We start from the raw sequence: 20,370 nt of genomic DNA on the forward strand, positions 1-20,370 counted from the left end.
ATAAGTTCGGAAAGGAAAATTCCTCTACCAACGCAGAACCTGAAGGGACAAGGGGTTGCCACAGTATTATTGATAACTCCATTGACGCCCCATTTTTGCGGTATATATCATGCGAACTATTATGTAAATTGAACATCAGGGATTAAAATTCCCTGTTCCCATTCATAAGTGAGTTTAGTTCTACGCAATATTCAAGCAATATCACAGTTATTCCAAAAATGGGCATCACGCATTGTACCCTTGTGGAGGATCGAACCCGGGTCCTCAGCGCGAGAAGCGAACAATTAAACCACTGGGCTGCCACACCTCCGCCAACTACATACTCAGAGTATTACCAGGTGTGTGTTTAACGTGATTTTTGTAACGTCAGGCGTACAACAATGATATTTACTGCTTGACAAGTATTAGATGAGCCAGCGCAGTGAACGTGTTTGTGACAAGTAGGCGAGGCAAGTAATCTGGACGAATACACTTGGTTGTTACTGGTAGATTGGCGATTAAGCACGTGCAATACATGCTGAACGTGGCGTGAAATCAATACCGCTACAGTCTAAGTAAACTTAGTCTCAGTGTATTTGGTTACACTCCACCACTGATTCTAACAAAACCTAGTAGAAGGTAGCGTCAGGTAACCTTTCCAATCAAACGCGTGACGGTTAAATAGATTTAACCAACCAGATAACGGCCACTATTTAGGGGTCGGAGGGACTTTCAAAATATGCAGGTTACTGACACCGATCTCTGCACAAACACAAATCCGACACAAATATGACACAATTATTTGACCTGCAGTATATACGCTTTGGGGTTTCTGTTGACATGGTTACCATTAGCTAATATTTCCGCAAGATGACATTCTTGATTCTTGTCAAAAACACCATTTTCAGCGACTGTTTACCCACCGTTGTCATGCTTGTACGTACGCCGTGTGCATCACCTGGAAGCGAGCATACGATAAATAGCATTCGGAATTGTTCAGGTAGTACTGAGGATAAGTTTACTTAGACTGATACCGCTACTATTTTAACACCTGTCTCGTAGAGCGATTTAGTTCAACAAAACACCATCACAACACGATTTGCATGAGGAAAGTGAATCTTTCAATATTTAGACAACCTGTCGTGACTCATCTAAAACTTGTATTGCAACTCATTCAATCCATGTCAGGTTTGCAACAACAAGGGGGTGTCCACTGGAAAACCAGCAATACAGCATTTATTGCAATAATTAACACTTCGCAAAATTTCAGTCGTACGAACAGATAATTTTATCGGCATTATACTCTAAGTTGTGTAGGGAAACATTATATTTAATCTCTGAACACCGTGAACATTGAGAACGGACTTCAAATGGATGTTTCTGTCCAACACCCACACGTGGAATCAGATGTGTTTCAATACATTCATACCACTGCAGATTTTTCTACAGAACATTGAGTATATCTGTAACATCAAATATCGCAACATAACACAAAGTTTGTCATGACTACTCTGACAACGATAAGAGGATCTGCCAAGAGGTATCAACTAGGCTGTGCTGGATGTGAGGGAGCCCTTCAAGGCTTGTTCCAACTGCTGAATTCGTGCTTCCTTCTGAAAAAAGAAAAGCATATAGAGATTATTACACGAGTGACTGCGTCATACGAATGAAGAACCGAGTGTGAAGGTTTGTATTGCCTGAGGACTAGTTTTGTATAAATCAAATGATGGTGTCCGCCCGGGAAATCCACAGTTGAAAAATACCAATCACTGCTAATACCACAATGCTGGGAGCTCATCCTCAGCCATATGATCACTTACCCATGGCTATAATCCATATGCCATGCTTGTATAAGTGTAATAATTTTTTATTACCTATACATTTGTGGAGGATAAACCTTGCTCGAGTAACAATCTCTACATACGTGGCGAGCAAGTAATTTGCTTCTAAGATCGGATTATAATTATTTCACTTATCTCAGTTTATCTTCAGAGGGAAATTTGAAGTTAACGAAAAAATCGAACGGAATGGCGGCAGAATCGGAACCTATAAGAAGCCGACCTTGGCACACCGACTGGGTGCACACTGGGTGCAGAAAATATTATTACTGAAAGGTATTTATTTACTCATGTCCTCTGGCACTGCAAATATTCTGTCTACAATGAAATCTAAACCTGTTTAATTTTCTCGATTTGGATATTTCAATCTTTGAGAAAACCTGTTCTTCACATAAGAACTTTTGTGTAGATGCCAAGAAGCTCAGAAGCAAAATGTATAGAAGATCCAAAACTACATAACGTCGACGGTGTCTTTCGGGGCTATTTTGCACTTGGTCATGGCGATGTAGGGTGTGATTGTTCACTTGTACCACACATGAGAGTGAGTTTAGTTTTAAGCCACACTCAACAATATACCAGCGATATGGCGGCGGTCTGTAAATAATTGTCTCCGGACCAGACAATCCAGTGATCAATCCCATTAGTCGCCTCTTACGACAAGCATAGTCGCCTTTCGTGGCAACCATTTGCTGCTGAAGGCCTATTCCACACTTCCTTCATCGGTCATACCACACATATACTATAAATATACGTCGGTATTTTCACTGAAGTACATCACTTTTGTGTATCCCGCCGTCAATTTGCTGGAATATTGCTAACAGTGGCTTAAAACATTACACACTATTATATATATAGCTGAAATAGTGTCGTTAAGTCTCTGCTATCTCACTCGCTCTAATTCACAGGACATACCTCCAGGAGCAACGCCTCCATTCTGGTCCTGGTTTCCATCTTCTCGGTAAGGGTGTCAATGGGGACCACCTTCTTCACATCCATCCCCTTGAGGAGCTGGTTGTCGATGGAACAATTTGGTTCCTTCCACACGACATACACCTACAACACGACACGTTAGAATCGTACTCCGTTCAGAATATATCGAACAACAAGAAAAAGAGAACACAAAACTATAACCGTACTTTGAAAAAATGGTCAAATTGCTGTTAATTGGGTGAGTGAGTTTAGTTTTAGGCCGCAATCAGCAACATTCAAGCTACATGTCGGCGCCAGTAATCGATTCCGGACCAGACAATCCAGTGATCAACAGCATGAGCATCGATCTGGGAACCGATGACATAGGTCAACCAAGTTAGCGAGCCTAACCAACCGATCCCGTTAGTCGCCTCTTGCGACAAGCATAGCCTTTTATGTGTTGCTGAAGACCTGTTGTACCCCGGATCTTCATGGGTCTCTTTGGGAAACTGGCTTTTATGCCTAATGTTCGGATGTGCTTGGATTACACATAGGAGTCGAAGCGTCTGCTTCGATATCCCATATGGGTATGAAGAAGATTTTCAAACAATGTGTGAAGATTTCAGAGCCTCACCGTCACATTGCTGGCGTAATCCATACTCGCTTAGATATTATGATTTGGATTCTTGTTATGTTTTTTAAAGTATATTACACATGACTCTCTCTTCCTTCCTGATAAAGTACAAATGTAAAATGAAAGACATATTTGTTCCAATGCCAAACAATGCCGGCTGAAAAAAGGGTCTCACCTTTGGGACGAAGATCAGACAGACGGTTACGGATGTTCCCACGATGATACAGACTGGACAGATGATGTAAACAGCGGCGATGTTTGCCGGTCCAAGTAGGTAGAACACAGGAACGCCAACCAGAGAGACAAGGGCCACAGTATACACACTCATCCGGGTGTACCTACATGCAGACAACAATTAGTGCGGACAAGTTTGCCTAAGGGTCGTTTTGACAGCTCGATGCAAGAGGAAAACCAGAAGTGTTGAAGAAGGAAAGCCGGAAGTGATGCATGTCTTTGAAGTTAACCACTTTGGTGATATCCATGAGTAAAGGTAGGGTTCTGACACACATTTAGAAACACAGTCTGGACTGATCAGAGGTAAACTGTATCGCAAATGGGTTCAGCAGCATAGAGAAAATGACCAGTCTTCTTACATGCGCGTGAAGCGAGCAAACGTTGGCAACGTACTTTCCTCGCTTCAGTTCAAAAAATATTTTTTATGTCAAAATGAAATAGAGCCACCATCAATTGTATGCAACCATTTGTGCAGTGGGTTGTGCTCTCACATCGCCAACCACATTTTGAGCACATACTCACGTGAAATACTTTTTATTCAACATTTTAAGTGCAACTCGTGGTATATCAGACAGTTCTTCGCCTCCATTCCCTCCCCCTTCCAGCTTCCGGTTCAACGGAGTGAAGGAACAGGAGGGTATTTTCCATATGGAATACTTACAGTTACCTCCCCTGCTTCATTCGTCCATCACGCCACAAGTGTTTTCTAACAATAGCGACGACAGATAAGACAAATAACTCCAACAGGTTGATGATAATATTAGGCAATATGGTATTTCGTTTTTATTTCTGCTTATTCTTGTTCCGTCACTTCGTTCAACCGGAAGCTGGCAGGGGTAATGGAGGCGAAGAACGATCTGAATACAATCAGTGGCGCTTAAAATGTTGAATAAAACATATTACACGTGAGTAATTATTGAACATGGAGTAGGAAATCTGAGAGCGATATCTGATGGCGATAGTTTATTGCGACAAGAAAAATATTTTTCGATCCGAAGCGAGGGAAGTACGTTGCCAACCTTTGCTCGCTTCGCTCGCATATATAGGAAGACTTGTCATATACTGCCCCATTGGCACTACAGTTTGCCTTTGGACTGATATACAATGTTTTATACTACAAATACTTTAGTGTTATTTGGCGCTGATCAGCGATAAACAGCATATCCAGTACGATGATACCAGCCTCGTCATCCACTGTATTGCCGCACGATCCCCTATACTTTGGGGGGGGGGGGGGGGTCCACTCGGAAATATTGCGTTAAGCCCATTTTTGTGGTCCAACGCCGTGATGTTGCTGGAATATTGCTAAAAGATGCGTGAAACTTTACACACTCACTCACTGTGACAGATTACAGATAGACAGATGGCGTACCTGCTGTCATTGATACCATCGATAGCGATGTGACGGGTCTGCCAACTGAGAAACAGGCCAAACAGCAACAACAATCCCTTGAATGCCAGAAGGACCGTCACCCAGAAGCCTAGAGAAAAATACAGTCTAGGGTTGAACGGTATCCAGGTTTTGTTGAACCCTCTCCACCTGCTCTCTTTAGCTAATATACTGAACATCAAAAGAAACATAACTCTGGGGTGGGGGTGGAAGACATAAACATGAACGTTTACTTTTAATGATTTCATTTTTCCGAAACTTGCGTTTCTTCTGCTGGTCAGTATATAAAGTGTGATCGTAATTCAAAAGCGTTTTGAACTAGACACTCGATCTATCGTGTATACGTATCTCTATGCCTGCAATATATCTTGCATGCAAAATAAAAAATATACGTCTTTGGTCTACCTAGTTTTTTTAAATATCATTTTATATCTCCTATGAATGTACACTCACAGAACGTGACGCTAATATTCCAGTTTTAAGCCCAGCGCAGATACATCACTGTGGTGGCGTCACGTGACGACTTCTATAATATATGTATGATGGATGTTTTCTTAATTACCTCCATATTTGCATGAGCAGACTTCAAGCAGTGGCTGAATCAGGTGGTCACTATCAGCTGGATCTGACTGTAAACATGAACACATACACTATTACTACTGAGTGGGAAAGAACCATTGCGATAGCGATACAGTCTAAGTAAGCTTAGTCTCAGCATTATACGAATACTCCTCAGCAGAGGAGTGTAATACTCAGTAGAGAGACTAAGTATACTCAGACTGGATAGCCATAGTCAGTTGTAACACACCACTGCAACAGAGATGACCATTTCGGCCATTTGTAAAATTGTCGCATTGTCTGGCCTTTGGGTGAATAGAAAAAATACTAAAATACTATTCAAAACGCGACAATGCGACAAGACAATGTCGCGGTTTGGTTAAATTTGCCTCTTTTTGCTTGTTTTTGAGAGGGCGGAAACGTGACAATGCGGACAACGGGACAATGTCCCCTCTGGGATTCCATACATAAAATGCTTAAAATGTTTCGCTTTCTTGACTGAATCTTACAGTTTCTGCTACATCCCAACTGAATCGAGGAATACTCAGTTTTCTTTTCAAAAACCAAAGTGCGTCGTCTTATCTCATAAAATAACAGCACCATGTTTCACACGAAGTATATACACAAAGTGTAGTCTTAATCAATATCCTTTATTGCTTCTATTTTACGTGGGAAGGTGAACTTCCGCTTTGAATTTGGCCTATAGAACAGCCAAGGTCTGATGAGTGATTATTAACGACGTACGATTATATCTGCTGCGTCGTACTACTCATCGATTAGAGAATTACTGAGTAATTATTGGTATCAAGTATGTATTTATATAATCGAAAGGTATACACTGATGTGCTGTCAGCATGTTGAAGATAGTTAGTGGAATATTCAGTACACACAGGACGCCATGTTTACTCGCCTACTGAAGTGAATATACATTTTTTCATATAACACACATTGTGTCATATCAAGTAAAATTTTACGAAAGAATCATGTTTTCGATAATTTGTAGATTATAATTTAATATGACCCAAATTATTTTGGAATTTTTTGACACTGGCGATTGTTTTTTTTTTATGTGTATGATAAAATTCCCGCAGTGAATGCATATTACTGAAGAAAAATAGTAATTTTTTTTATCGAACCCCACCCCTACCCCCACTACCATTGCTGCTGCTACTACGACGTAAGACGGGGTACGCACCTGTTCCGGCAGCTTAACGATGGAGCGGTCCAGTGGATCTTGACTGAACCAAGTTACCAGAATTATGCCGTCCAGTCCCAAGAGCGTCGCGATGCTTGTTACCAGACTCAGGTCCTTCACTACCTAAACACCGTTAGACAAATACATCACACAGTCAGGGCTCCAAATCATTCACTGACTCTTAAACCGCTTTATGCCGCTTTTAGCAATATTCCCGTAATACCACGGCGGGAGACATCAGACATGAGCTTCACACATTGAAAGCATGTGGGAAATCGAACTCGGGTCTTCGGTGTGACGAGCGAACGCTTTAACCACAAAGCTACATTGACTGACTCAGATGTATCTCCCACTTTTTTCAATCGTAACTTATAAACTAAGCTGGAGGAGTATGCATGTATTAGAATGCATACATTTTGTGTCATGGACTTTCACGCCGCGTTCATCAGTGTATCAAGTACATCGTGGGGAATTGGTCGCTGAATGAGACAGTGTCAAGCGACACAGATGGTAGAATGTACGACTTTGGTGAAACCCAGGGATGTGGGTTGGCTGGGGACATACCAAGGATCGTATTCCAGACAAATCCGGCATTCCAGCCCAGGACCCTGCGTCTACACAACTGTCCCACTATAATAGCATACATTTGTAATCACCACAGAACGCTGTTCTGTACGTACCCGTTTGCATGCTGTTTTGTTGGCAACGATCTGATACAGACGCCATGTCTTCGTGAACATCGCCCCGAACGCAACCGAGAACGCTATCGCCAACACCACTACGCGGACCTGACAACACACATCTTGACATCGTTGGGTTTTATACAGTAGTGAGGGAGTTCAGTTTTACGCCGCTTTTAACAATATTCCCGCAATATCATGGCGGGGGACACAAGAAATGAGACTAAACATTCTACCCATGATGGGAATCGAACCTGGGTCTTAACCACTTGACTACCCATCGCCCTTGTACAGGTAGTACCTGAACGTCATTTCCTTGCTATTCAGTACGCTGACTATAGCTCATGGGTATATATTACAATCTTTGAGTGTGTACTATGTAAATACATTATAAAATCATAATTGACGTTTTTACATTTTTTACTTTTCTGGTTCCTATTTCGGGATGAGTATCGTTTTATGCCGCAAAATCCAGAAAGGGGTTCCAATATTGTACCCATGTTGGTATTTCGGTGTGACGAGCGAACGCTTTGGGCACTAGGTGACCAAACCCTTCTTAATTGAATCTTATAAGGAATTCCAATGAATGGACGACTCACGTTACAAAGAAGGCCAAGGTTCTGTGGTGCGATGACTCTGCCGTCCACGCCATATAGGATCAGGGCGCCATAGGCCACCATTGACCCAGTTAGCAGGACATTGTTAATAACGGGCGCGGACAGTTTGATTTGGCTGGAAATATACATACAGTGACAATAGGAGAATACACATCAAAGCAAATTATACCCTTGTTCAAAATATCGATGTATTGGCAGCAGTCTCTGTTGAAATCAGGGACGAAATGATTTTTTGTAATATATATAATTATAGATATCCCTGTCAGTCATTATTTCTTAAACTGAAATTATTTAATTAAGGCAGTGTTCTGTCCAGGTACGTCTTATCGCCGGCTGCATGTCAAGTTACTCGGCCAGTACCGAAAAATATCCCTAACCTATTTTGTCTTGTCCAGTATATATAGTGCCACAACTACGTACCCATGCTTCCTGTTCTTGATGTTGAAGATGAGGAACCCGGCACAGACCAGGATGCCAGCCATTCCTATACACATATATGTAACGAGCACCCCGTATGGCAGACGGTGTGTCCGAATCCCACGCGAGAATCCATCTTTTGGAATGCCATGGCCTTTATCAAAACATTATAAACTCTACATTTAGCGTTTACGCATTTTCAAATCCATGACGCTATACTCTAATATAATGTCTCTAGTATTATATGCATAACCTCATAAGTTCAGAAAAATAACACTGACTCAATGATATTGCAGTTATTATCTTAAAACATAATTTCAACAAACGTTTTTCAATTCTGAGATCAAAATTAGACGATCAAATGAGAGCTGACACTAAATATGTATAATATTGGTATATACCTCGCCCAGCTTCGGGAAATTCCAAAATTTAGGCACTCGTGTCGTAAACATAGTATGATATGGGCACTCATATAGCATCCTCTATATACTGTCTCAGTAAAGAGATACTACTTACCTTTCCACTTAATAGGAGTGTCGTCATACAGCGTCAGTTTCTTGTCAAACGGACAGTACTTCCCTACCCGCTTCCTTTCTTCACCTGGCGTCAATGAAATTAAATTCAGGGGTACATTTATGATTTAACACGAAGACTAAGATAAACTGAAAAAATCGCTCGGATTCCGTTCCATACTTTTGACAACATCTCTTGACAGTCATTGTAGCTAAACTGGAATCCCATAGACATGACAAATATATAAGCATGTTAAGAAATATACAACATTGCACGGTTGTTGGGTATAAGAAATATACCACGTTCCGTGGTTGTTGGGTATAAGAAATATAGATCTACCATGCTGTAAGAATATTGGACATAAGAAATAAACCATGCTGTACGGTTGTTGCACATATGAATTAGACCACGATTGTTGGAATAAGAAACAGATCATGTTGTACAGTTGTTGGAATACGAAACAGATCATGTTGTACAGTTGTTGGAATAAGAAACAGATCATGTTGCGCGGTTGTTGGAATAAGAGTGAGTGAGTTTAGTTTTACGCCGCTTTTTAGCAATATTCCAGCAATATCACGGCGGGGGACACCAGAAAATGGGCTTCACACATGTGAGGGCGTGACGAGCGAACGCTTTAACCATTAGGCTAGCCCACCGCCCCAAGTTGGAATAAGAAACAGATCATGTTGCACGGTTGTTGGACATCGGGTATGAAGGAGGTACTCTTAGACTGCTAGTAGAGATGGGATTTACCTTGTAACTGTGTGATGGAAGTGTGTCCTTTCCTGTTCCCTTTTTGGTCATAAGCTATTTTACCCTGCAACGAGTGGCATCCATGAGTAAAAGTATCAGCATTGCTATTTACAGACTAACAGACATCGCGACTCCTCGACATTACTGCCGTATATTTACATCAGATTTCTAGTGGTCGTTACACTAAGTGCCTCTTTACGAGATTTCATACATACCGTAAGTCCGTAGAACACCAGATCCGACATAATACGGGCGAACGTACGCACATACGTTTCGTTCTTGTAGCAGAACGTCTCGAGAGATACGTTTTCCCGAGCCGCTTGGTCGAGAGTCAATAGCAGGCTCATGGCTCCGTCGAATGCGTAACTTGCGTACTTGTTGTCACGGGATGACTGCTGACGTATGAATGCTTCGAAATCAGTGGGATTCTGTAGAACAATTGCAAATATGGAAAGAGTGAACTTAGGATCGGAGACTGTTTAAGTTAAGAACAATTCAAGCTCATTTTGATTAACAGTATCGGAAAGTCCACAGAACTTTTAAACTGTCATTTGACCCAAAATATATTATTATAACTGACGAGACACAACTTGCAATTGGTAGTGTTATACCTTGGTTGTACTGATATTATATTTACTTTCTTACAATAAGAAACGTCAATTTAGAACACTGGAGTGAATATTGTTTCTTTGAGAAATGAGATGCTGTCACACTGAATATATTGATATCATAATACATCACTAAAATACACGTGGCTGTTCAAATAATTCTGTGATATGTATCCTTCCGCGTGAACAGCCTTACCACGTTAAATGCCTCCTGTGTTCCTACATCGCTGTGCATGAAGTCCATCATTATCATGCCGTCAGTTACTTCCTGCAAAAGACAGGGACGTAGCTTCCATTACCAAAAAGACAAAAAGCCCGGATTTAAACATGATTTTTGCTATGAAAAGGTCGGGCAAGCCTTCATTTCTAGCTAAATACAACGCGTTGCAGCTTATCGGGCTTACACGAAACAAATGGCTTGCTACGCGCCATGGGAGACAAGCATCAGCTGAAGAATTTAGTCGAGGTATCGGCGACAAAAGAGAGATTTGGGGAATACAAGACAATTTAGTTTGGGCAATGATAACTAATTACTCAAAGAAAACCATGCTTTTAAACCTAGAAATATCACCACGCACATGAACATACGTCTTGCAACGTAGACTGAGGACGAATAAACTTTGCCACACCTGTAGTTTTAAACGCATCGTTTTTTGGTTTTTGCATTCTTTATTTCTGCAGACAGGAAAGTATATTTCTGATGTCCTTCGGGGTGTTATTGCTGGAATTGTGCTAAGAGCGGCGTAAAAGCACTCACTCTACGACCTGCCACATTATGATGACGAGTTTAGCGCGTTTATTAACTAGCATCAACTGAGACATTTGCGAATACAACACTGTTGATCTCACCTTGATCTGCTCGGCCGTGCAGTTGCAGGGGAGGGAGGGGTCGTTCCACCAGCTGTCCGCCTCAAACCCCAGCATCACCCACACGTATTTCTTCCCGCACAAGCCCCGCATATATGCCTGGTGGAATATTGCATTTGATTAATACAATCTCGAGGACAAAACTCAACTTATCATACGAGGGGATGTCAATATGTTTTGAGCCTTGAGCATTGTTTCATACCCAGGTGTCACAGCCTATGGTACGACATTGAATCTTGGGGTGTAGCTGATGTGATATACAAGTTTTGGTGTCCTACTCTCAGAAGGTATTGAACAGCTCACATTGACAGAAAGAGACCCCCCTCACGGCAGTGAAAATGAAGAAAATTGAGTATAGAGCAGTAATTAAGTTTTTAGTTCTTGAAGGAAACTCGGCAAAGAACATTAAAGAAAGGCTTTCAGCAGTTTATGGGAAGTCTTCCCCTTCATCTGCTACCATCAAACGATGGGTCAATGAATTTAAGCATGGTAGAGAGAGTCTTCAAGATGACCCCCGTCCAGGTCGCCCAACAACAAGCACTAGTCAGGAAAACATTGACAGAGTGCATAGGCTTGTGCTGGAAAATCACACTCCACGAGTTAGAGGAGACCACAGGCATTTCACACGGATCCATCGAGACAATTCTTCATGAACATCTCGTCATGTCTAAGGTGTGCGCAAGATGGGTGCCAAGAATGCTTACAGATGAAATGAAGCATACAAGGGTCACCATAAGCAACTCCATGCTAACCAGACACAACAAGACTCCAGAAGATTTTCACTTTAGGCTAGTAACCTTTGATGAAACCTGGATCCACCTCTATGATCCCGAGATCAAACAAGAATCCATGGAATGGAAACATGTCACTTCTCACAGGACCAAAAAGTTCAAAGCCTCCAGATCAGTGCAGAAGGTAATGGCGACAGTCTTCTGGGATAGCAAAGGCGTCATCCACATAGATTACTTACCAAAAGGACGAACAATGAATGGGGAATATTACGCTAACTTGTTGAAGCAAGTGCGACAAGTTCAAGCTTCAAGGAGAAGCGCCGGGGCAAGATCAGACGTATTATCCTTATACATCAAGACAATGCTCCAGTACACACCTCTCGCGTTGCAGCCGCTGCTGTCCAGGAATGCGGGTACGAAATCTTGCCGCATCCCCCCTACTCTCCAGACCTGGCACCGAGTGATTACCATCTGTTCCCAAATCTCAAGAAACACTTGCGTGGTCGTAGATTTCAGGATGATAATAAACTTATTGCTGCTACTGAGGCTTGGTTTGAGGGCCAAAATGGCGCCTTCTACAGAGATGGCATCAGCGCCTGGCAGAAAAGATGGAACAAGTGTCTTGACTCACAAGGGGACTATGTTGAAAAATAAATGTGGTTCATACCAATATTTTGTGTTTTTCTATGCAAGGCTCAAAACTTATTGACATCCCCTGGTAAGTTGCAGGGGTGCGCACCCCAACATTTGTCCTGACATTCTGTCAAATGACCATTGAAACTCCGGTGAGAAGAGTGTACCCCTCCTTTTCTCAATAGTGTGCGCGTCCCTCCTCATTCCAGCCCCTATCTAAAAAGGTGTATCCGCCACTGCATTAAAGGAAATTGAAGATGAGTTCAACCCTTTCTGGTGTGTCCTTAATACACTGGTTTAAGGACAAAATATCTACCACGATATTCAATTTCCTACCACGTTATATTAGTGAACTTCAATAATACGACTTATATTCGCAAACTTGTTTTGTATACACACCATGCTTTTGCACAAAGGTAACAACGTTGCAAACATTGTGATTATATGCCATTGTTGTTATCACACTTTGCACTATGGGCCTGGAATAAAAAGGAAAGTTTGATGCCGACACACTGACTTCTTTGTCAATATTGATGTTAGTATTTGTGTCATGTTTAGAAAGTGTTTAACTCGGTAGATGTTACAGCGCAGTCTAAGTGAAATTAGGCTCAGTATTATTCGCTAAACTGCATATACTGACTGACCTCACAGAACACCTGCTTGGCTTTGCTGACAGGTATGTTGGCCACGATAACCCGTGCATCACGTTGCTAAAAAGAAAACATCAAAATTCATTAAGGTTAATTAATTGTAATAGCTATGTAAAATATCTATACATACTAAATTTGGATCGTAGAAACACATACATAGATCTAAATAGTATCATTCCAATTCCATGACCATTTGCAAAGATTTCAAAGACTCGAGTTAGATTTGATATTCAATAACCCATGCAGATCGACGCCCATGCTGTTGATCACTGGATTGTCAGGTGAAGACTCGATTATTTACAGACCGCCGTCATATAGCTGCCCAGTGCGACGTTGAAGGGCAATGTAGTTTTATATCCAAAGCAGTTCAGATATCAGAAGTAACTATAAAGGTTATTTTTTGCGTTATAGCGATTCACATTTTCCACATTAACCGAGAGTTAATGTGGAAAATAAACACAATAACACAGCATGGCTTATGTCTCATGGAAATGACGACATGAATGCCTAACTGATAAACATTCCAGCCAATATACTGAAAGTTATGCAACACTGACAATAACTAACTGAAAAAAATCCATTTTGTTTCTCATAAGAATAAATGTGATTTAAACAATAAACAAAACACTCTCTCAGACTGCCAAAATATTGTAGACACAAAACAAATTCACGCCTCTGTTTACATCTGACATAATACAGTAAAAGCTGCATGAACCGGCACACATCGGGGTTGAGGAAATAATCCAGTTTAGACATCGTGCTGGATTGTAGAACTGATGATAAATGTACAAGCCACGAACGGGACTGATGTTGACGACATGCCGGATTGGACAGATGCTGGTTTTGACAGCTTCCACATATGTTCCTACCCATCTACAATGTATCTGGTGTATGTATGTTCACGCTGGTCACCTCATTGCACACGAATACACATATAATTAAAGCAACCGAGCAGGACTGTATAAAGGAATGCCAAAGTTATACCTTCAGTATATCCAAAGAAGCACCGGTATCTGTTATACATTCAGATGCCACAATCTCATTACCGTCCGCTTTCCATAGATCCATGAAGTGATTCTTCGCCTTCCAACGAAAATAGGTATTGTTTATGAAGTGGGTTAATTTTTTTTAAAAAGCGTAAAATTACATTCTGTTTTCATACTGCAATGTCACATTTTGATTATTTCAAATGCTGTAACGCATGATAGCGTCTTACGTATGATGTGTAACTTTCGAAACGGTCGAAAATGATTTTTCTCAGCTTAATATCTACCATTTTCTCACTTGAACGTGTAATTACGAATGATTCAACATATTCATGAATTTAGTTGCCAAGGATGTTGTTAATATATACTGAAAAGCAAAAGTAACGGAAATTTCGAAAACAAATGAAATCTCGTTAAAGTAAGAGTTCACGTTGAGTCTTCTATTTAAAAAACTTGTCAAAAAACAGTTGCGTTTCTTTTGTTGTTCATTATAGGATAGATCACCCAAACATCGGTGCCCAGTTGGTAACATGGTTAGTATGAGAGCAAGGCGCGACGCCACGAGTGCGGTCTTTACTAAACATTTATAAGACTAGACGACAAGGCCTCGAGGTCTAAAATAGGGTTACTGCTTCCTACTGATGCTTTCTGTCACGTTGGGAATTCATCGCTCAATAGCATGCTATTTCATCATCATTTCAAGATGTTTTCACGGTTGATTGATTGGTTGTCCTATAGACTGTGTTTATTACCATTGATGACCACAAAACAAGTCACAAGAATGATGCGAAACACAGCAGGCGGCCTCTACATAACTAAAAAGAAGTCATCATATTTCACAACTGTGTCATCCCGTCTGTCACCATGTCCTCAGGTTGATTTCAGTCTCAGACAGTAATACATTTATCATACATATTTTGCATTTACTATATCAACGCCACACCTTACATTCTGATAAAAACTATTAAATGAGTATCGCCGAAAACAGCTGCTCCAAACATTTATCTTGGATCCACGGTGGTAATACATTTATCATTCATGTTGTGAGTGCAATGTATCAACGCATCTTTTGTTCTGCTCAATATTATTTTTCAGAAACAAAAGCAGCCCCCAACCCCCCAAAACATTGCCTATTAAAGGTAAGATAAACATGATCAAGAATAGACAGGATATAATTAACGTTTGAACAAAGAAACAAATCTCAGTAGTGCGCAAGCCTCATATCGATAAAATATGTTTTCTATTTAACAATCCTAATCTGTGTTACATTTTAGCCAATATTATTGTAATCTTCAACGGAAGCAAGATACTTATTAAAAGCCTAATAAAGTTATATATATTTTTTGCTTTTATAATGATTTTTATGTCTCGTGGTTCTGAACATTTTACTCTTTTGAATGTTTGTATATATCTGTTGTATGTACAAAAGCGAGACGTAAAATAAACTATTGTCTGTATGTCGGTCGGTCGGTCGGTCTGTTTGTCTGGATGCAAATGTATATCAGTCAACCCTGCATCACCCTCTTGACCCCTCTATGCATTCCAGCAAAATTAATATTATTGAATATCCAGTCTTTATTCATAGGTAAATGATGGCTTTCCTTCAGCGATTACCTACCGTTGAATAAACCTCATACTTGTCATCTTCGTACAAACAGGCGACTCGTTTCCATTGGAAATGTTTGAAGAGCGCCACCTTGGCTGGGTTGAACACCTGATCCGGTCCCAGAGTTCGGTAGAAGTAGGGAAAGCGAGTTCGGCAGTTGAGGTCTGGTGTCCGAGCCCCGAACGACATCTGTTGGTGAAATGTGTGAATGATTTACACTGAGAAGTAAATACACAGATGTTCCCAGGGTTCGTGAATAGTTGTTAGTTTGCGACACGCATGATGATTTGAGACCTATCTCATTGACTGTCTACTTTGGTTAAATTCGTTTGTGAGATCATCCTCGATATCTCCAGGGTATACGTTCCGATAAGTCTCCACTATACCCTGGACGCATCTACGACTCTGCCAGATAAATTTATTGCCTCCCTTGGCTGTCTTTTTATCCAATCAGGTGTCTACGCTGGGAAGTTGAGCGAACCAATCACAACTCACTCTCGTTTTTTAAATTATCTAACCGATCAAACTTGGCAACAGAAACCATGCAGAGGTTCCCTGAGAGGTAGAAGAGGTAGAAGGAATTCTTGCATATGTTGTTTTAAAGTTTCGAACCTGTCAAATTGATCAAACCTTCGTAGTTGCGACCGCTACCTTTGTTGACACTGGCAAGCTCGGTTATAACGGCGGCCTAGCTCACTGGCTACTGTGAGAAGAGCCAGCAGAAAACGGAGGTAATAAAATTATCGGCAGAGCAGTGGATGCGTCCAGGGTATAGTGGAGACTTATAGAAACGTATACCCTTGAGTTATCGAGGATGTTGTGAGATTGACACATTTAGTTTGTTATTATGTATGTAGGACTGCTAACACAAAGACGATATTTCGATGTTAGATGATAAAACTGACACTCGTCTAAAGTGATTTTCAAATGCGTGATCAGATATGCTGTGAATGCAAAACTGGTTAGACCGCGTCATTGCGTCGTGATGCAACTAACGGGATTGGGCAGGGTCGATCACAGGGTTTCACAATGGTATTTCAGCGCTAGAACTCTCGTACCTCCTATGTTGTAACGTTGACTTATGGTACTCGTAGCACTACGATTGCTTTCTGCAACGGAGCCTAGGTTCGTTGACTTGACTGACACGTGCTACGTGCAATGTTACAGGTACATGTTACAGCTCCATTGCGATGGTTTGTAAATAACAGAGTCTGGACCAGGCAATCCAGTGATCAACAGCATGTGCATCGATCTACGCAATTGGGATACAAGCATCAAGTATGTAAGAACAACATTTAGTCTCTGGGGTTATCATCAACGAATAAATGACTTGTTTCTACTTTGAAATGGTTTGGTTGAGCTACATCACCAGCAAAAGATTAAGGATTGGTAAGGGTAGACCTTGTGTGAAACCATTTGAGCTAGTTCATATTGAAGAACAATTGACTATATTCACTGAACGTGTATAAGTGTTCACCATTAACAACAACAAAAACAAACAAACACGACCTTGACCACCTTTCCAGTTGGGTCTCTAGAAATAGTTCGAAACATTCTACGAGTAACTCACATTTTATTCCGATCCCACGTCTTCTCGCAAACTTTCTAATCAGTCTCTAAGTGTCTAGCATCTTTCATCGAATTTAGACGAAAATGTGTTTATTGTATTTTGAAAATGATCATAATTGGCAATGTAGAACACACTTTATGGATAACAACAAGAGGTAGCCCAGAAACGCCATGTTGTAAATAGCACGAAGTTGTGAATCCATACCACACTTTGTTATGCTATCATCCAACTTCTAAATGACCATCAAACATATGTTAAATAGTAAAGTGTCATTCATTCGGCCATAAGTCTGTTATTTCAGTTTGTAGGACATCGTGCCATGTACAATACATGTAAAAGAGAGTACATTTTACATGGAATAGGAGCAACTGTACAAAGTACTTCAATAAATGTTGTAATATTTTTCTTCTATAAGCAAGAGCTTCTTTGGTGTAATTAGAACAATTTACAATGGTATATCTAAAATTACTGGTTAAAATATTATGATAATCAGTCATTAAATTTAACTATGTACTGAAACATATCTATATTTAATTATACCCTAAGCAGTACACTTACAAAGTGTGCAACATTTTCATTTGCCTTATCTTCACACATTCTACTGCACGTATTGGCATCACACATCGTAATTGGGGGAAAGGGGTGGTGGTGGATTTAATCTGAGAAGGCAAATGATTTTTCTAACAGTAACTTGGGTGATAAAATTTACATAGTATTCAACATTTAAATGTGATATCAACTGAGAAGACTGATTGAGAAGTGGCGTACCTGTACGAAACTTTTAAACGGATTTGGATTATGAAATGACGCAGCAAAACAGGATCCTGATTTCGGTTAAACGATTTTAATTGAGAACAGTTCAGTTAATTCAGGAAAATACAGCGGAGGTTACATGCACATATCGCATGTCGCCAGAATCTCAAGCCATAGCATCCGCTTGATAACTGACCCTTGAAGAATAAACCTTCAAGAACCCATGCTTGCGACTATGCTTGTCGTAAGAGGCGACTAAGGGGATCGGGTGGTCAGGCTCGATGATTTGGTTGACACATGTCATCAATTGCCAATACCGATGCTCCTGTCGCTGATCACTGGATTATCTTATCCAGGCTCGTTTATTTCCAGACCGCCAGCATATAGATGGAATATTGCTGAGTGCTGCTTAAAACTAAACATACTCACTCACTCCCTCGATAACTGCAACTCACCTGTAGTAAATTCCAGGCTGTAGCAGCTTCAGCAACATGTGCCGCCATCTTGGGCAAGACTGGTCCAATCAGCATCAGTTTCTTCGGCGGGGATTGGATGAAGTCGAACAGGAGCTTTATACTCTCTGTGTTGCTACCCTGGGAATATCATACTTCTTACATATGTTTCCGACCTTTAAAGACGTTGCCCTGGTGTAGTTTACCGATGCGTTTACAAGAATTACGGCAAAGATCTAGACTTGTTTCCTCAACGAAACCTGGTTCACAGAGAACCTGGTATGGCTATAATAAAGCATACAGATCTTCAAGGGTTCTTTTGGGGGCGATGACGTAGCCGAGTGGTTAAAGCGTTCGCTCGTCACGCCGAAGACCCAGGTTCGATTCCCCACATGGGTACAAAGTGTGAAGCCCATTTTCTGGTGCCCCCGCCGTGATATGGCTGGAATATTGCTAAAAAGCGGCGTAAAACTAAATTCATTCATTCACTCACTCAAGGGTTCATTGTGTGAGTGAGTAAGGTTTCAGCAAAACTCTATCAATGCCATACAGGAAATGGGCATCACAGAGTGAACTCATGATTCCATTTTCTGATTCAGAGCTGTTCATGCGAGTTGTCCATCAAGAAGTTTCTATGCAGTTAGTAGATGCACATGTATATCTGAATGGAAATCCCATACCTTTAAACCTTTCGCTATTCAAGAGGAAGACTTCGTACCAATATATAAAATCAAGACAGTATGTAACAATTAACGCAATATGTGTTACCCTTTTACGCACTGCGTTCTGTTTTATGTGTTGCGTTAGGTTTTTACATATTGTCTTGATTTTTACATATTGGGGTTGTGCAGGTTTCGTTTCAATTTCATGGGTAGAATATTGGAATCTATTTATTCGAGTAAGAGCTACTCAAAATAAATAGGATGAACATTATCATTTGTTTTCCTGGGCTGTATTATTGAGGGTAGCGTGTAGAAATACCTTTATCTTATTGAAACTAATTTCCTATTTTATCCATCATACTCTTGCTTAAGATGGCAGAATAAAAATGATTTCATCGTATTCATACCACGTGGTTTATCTAGTCCGTAACTGACTATGTACAAATTGCCTTGGTTTGGATTTGGATTGAATATTTCTGACCTCGGCGTAAAAGTAACACAAATCACAAAAATATAACTCACCTGCGTGTCGTTCCACACTAACACAATCTCGTGGTCGGGAAGGATGTCTGTGCTGTTGTTCACCATATCGATGGCGTACTGGACGGCGGGAAGGGTGGTCAGTCCCAGATTCGCGTTGGGTCCACTCATTGGGAAAAATCCACCAATATATAGAGGAGTTTTCTCCGCAAATATTCGCGTCAACATGAAGCAGACGACAACTCGCAAACTGCCGCCAGCTCCCATTTCCAAATAAACCTTTGGATTAAATAAAAAACATTATACTTTATGCAAAAGAAATGGCAATATACGTTTCAGTCTCAATCGCTGGCCTGCAATGAACTTTTATGTTTGTATATTCCAAGGAACGAGACTTTGTACGTATGCCTGTCAAACGCGAATGACAGGCTGTGGGACAATCGAACCAAACCCAGCAGTTCTTTCATTAGGGACCGTCAATATGTACGTTTTGATTAGGAGTGGGCGTGGTTAACGAGACAGTGTTTTGACGTGTTGTCATAACAATGCAGTCCATGGGGCGTGTGATTGGCTACACTTATGTTTCTGTCTATGTTCACGTGCTTTGCTATATTTTATACCAATTCCTCATTTTATGATTACAAAATCTTTGATG

The 20,370-nt window shown here is 40.8% G+C and overlaps 1 protein-coding gene across 1 annotated transcript; it reads right to left on the minus strand.

Moving 5' to 3' along the window:
• Nucleotides 1-1,377: 1,377 nt before the first annotated feature.
• On the minus strand, nt 1,378-19,982 carry LOC137261573 (gamma-aminobutyric acid type B receptor subunit 2-like). The gene is made up of 19 exons (XM_067799346.1): nt 19,758-19,982; nt 18,577-18,714; nt 15,811-15,987; nt 14,191-14,289; nt 13,201-13,266; nt 11,175-11,291; nt 10,522-10,593; nt 9,933-10,145; nt 9,718-9,781; nt 8,968-9,051; nt 8,455-8,605; nt 8,017-8,149; nt 7,418-7,525; nt 6,738-6,860; nt 5,547-5,613; nt 4,967-5,075; nt 3,536-3,698; nt 2,730-2,870; nt 1,378-1,592 (listed from the first exon to the last, which is right to left on the minus strand). Exons 1-19 carry the CDS (start codon nt 19,980-19,982, stop codon nt 1,527-1,529), a joined length of 2,316 nt encoding a protein of 771 aa, XP_067655447.1. The 3' UTR covers nt 1,378-1,526.
• Nucleotides 19,983-20,370: the final 388 nt, after the last annotated feature.

This window comes from Haliotis asinina, chromosome 14 (genome assembly GCF_037392515.1).
Source record: "Haliotis asinina isolate JCU_RB_2024 chromosome 14, JCU_Hal_asi_v2, whole genome shotgun sequence".
NCBI classification, from domain to species: domain Eukaryota; kingdom Metazoa; phylum Mollusca; class Gastropoda; order Lepetellida; family Haliotidae; genus Haliotis; species Haliotis asinina.

What these genes read in the sequence shown, in the direction of transcription:
- LOC137261573 (XM_067799346.1), bottom strand. Translation starts at nt 19,982, where the DNA reads ATGGGAGCTGGCGGCAGTTTGCGAGTTGTCGTCTGCTTCATGTTGACG. An exon ending in CTGCTCATGCAAATATGGAG is followed by an intron (nt 5,076 to 5,546) that starts GTAATTAAGAAA and finishes ATTTTTCTCTAG; the next exon opens with GCTTCTGGGTGACGGTCCTT. An exon ending in GTCTGATCTTCGTCCCAAAG is followed by an intron (nt 2,871 to 3,535) that starts GTGAGACCCTTT and finishes GTCGTGTTGTAG; the next exon opens with GTGTATGTCGTGTGGAAGGA.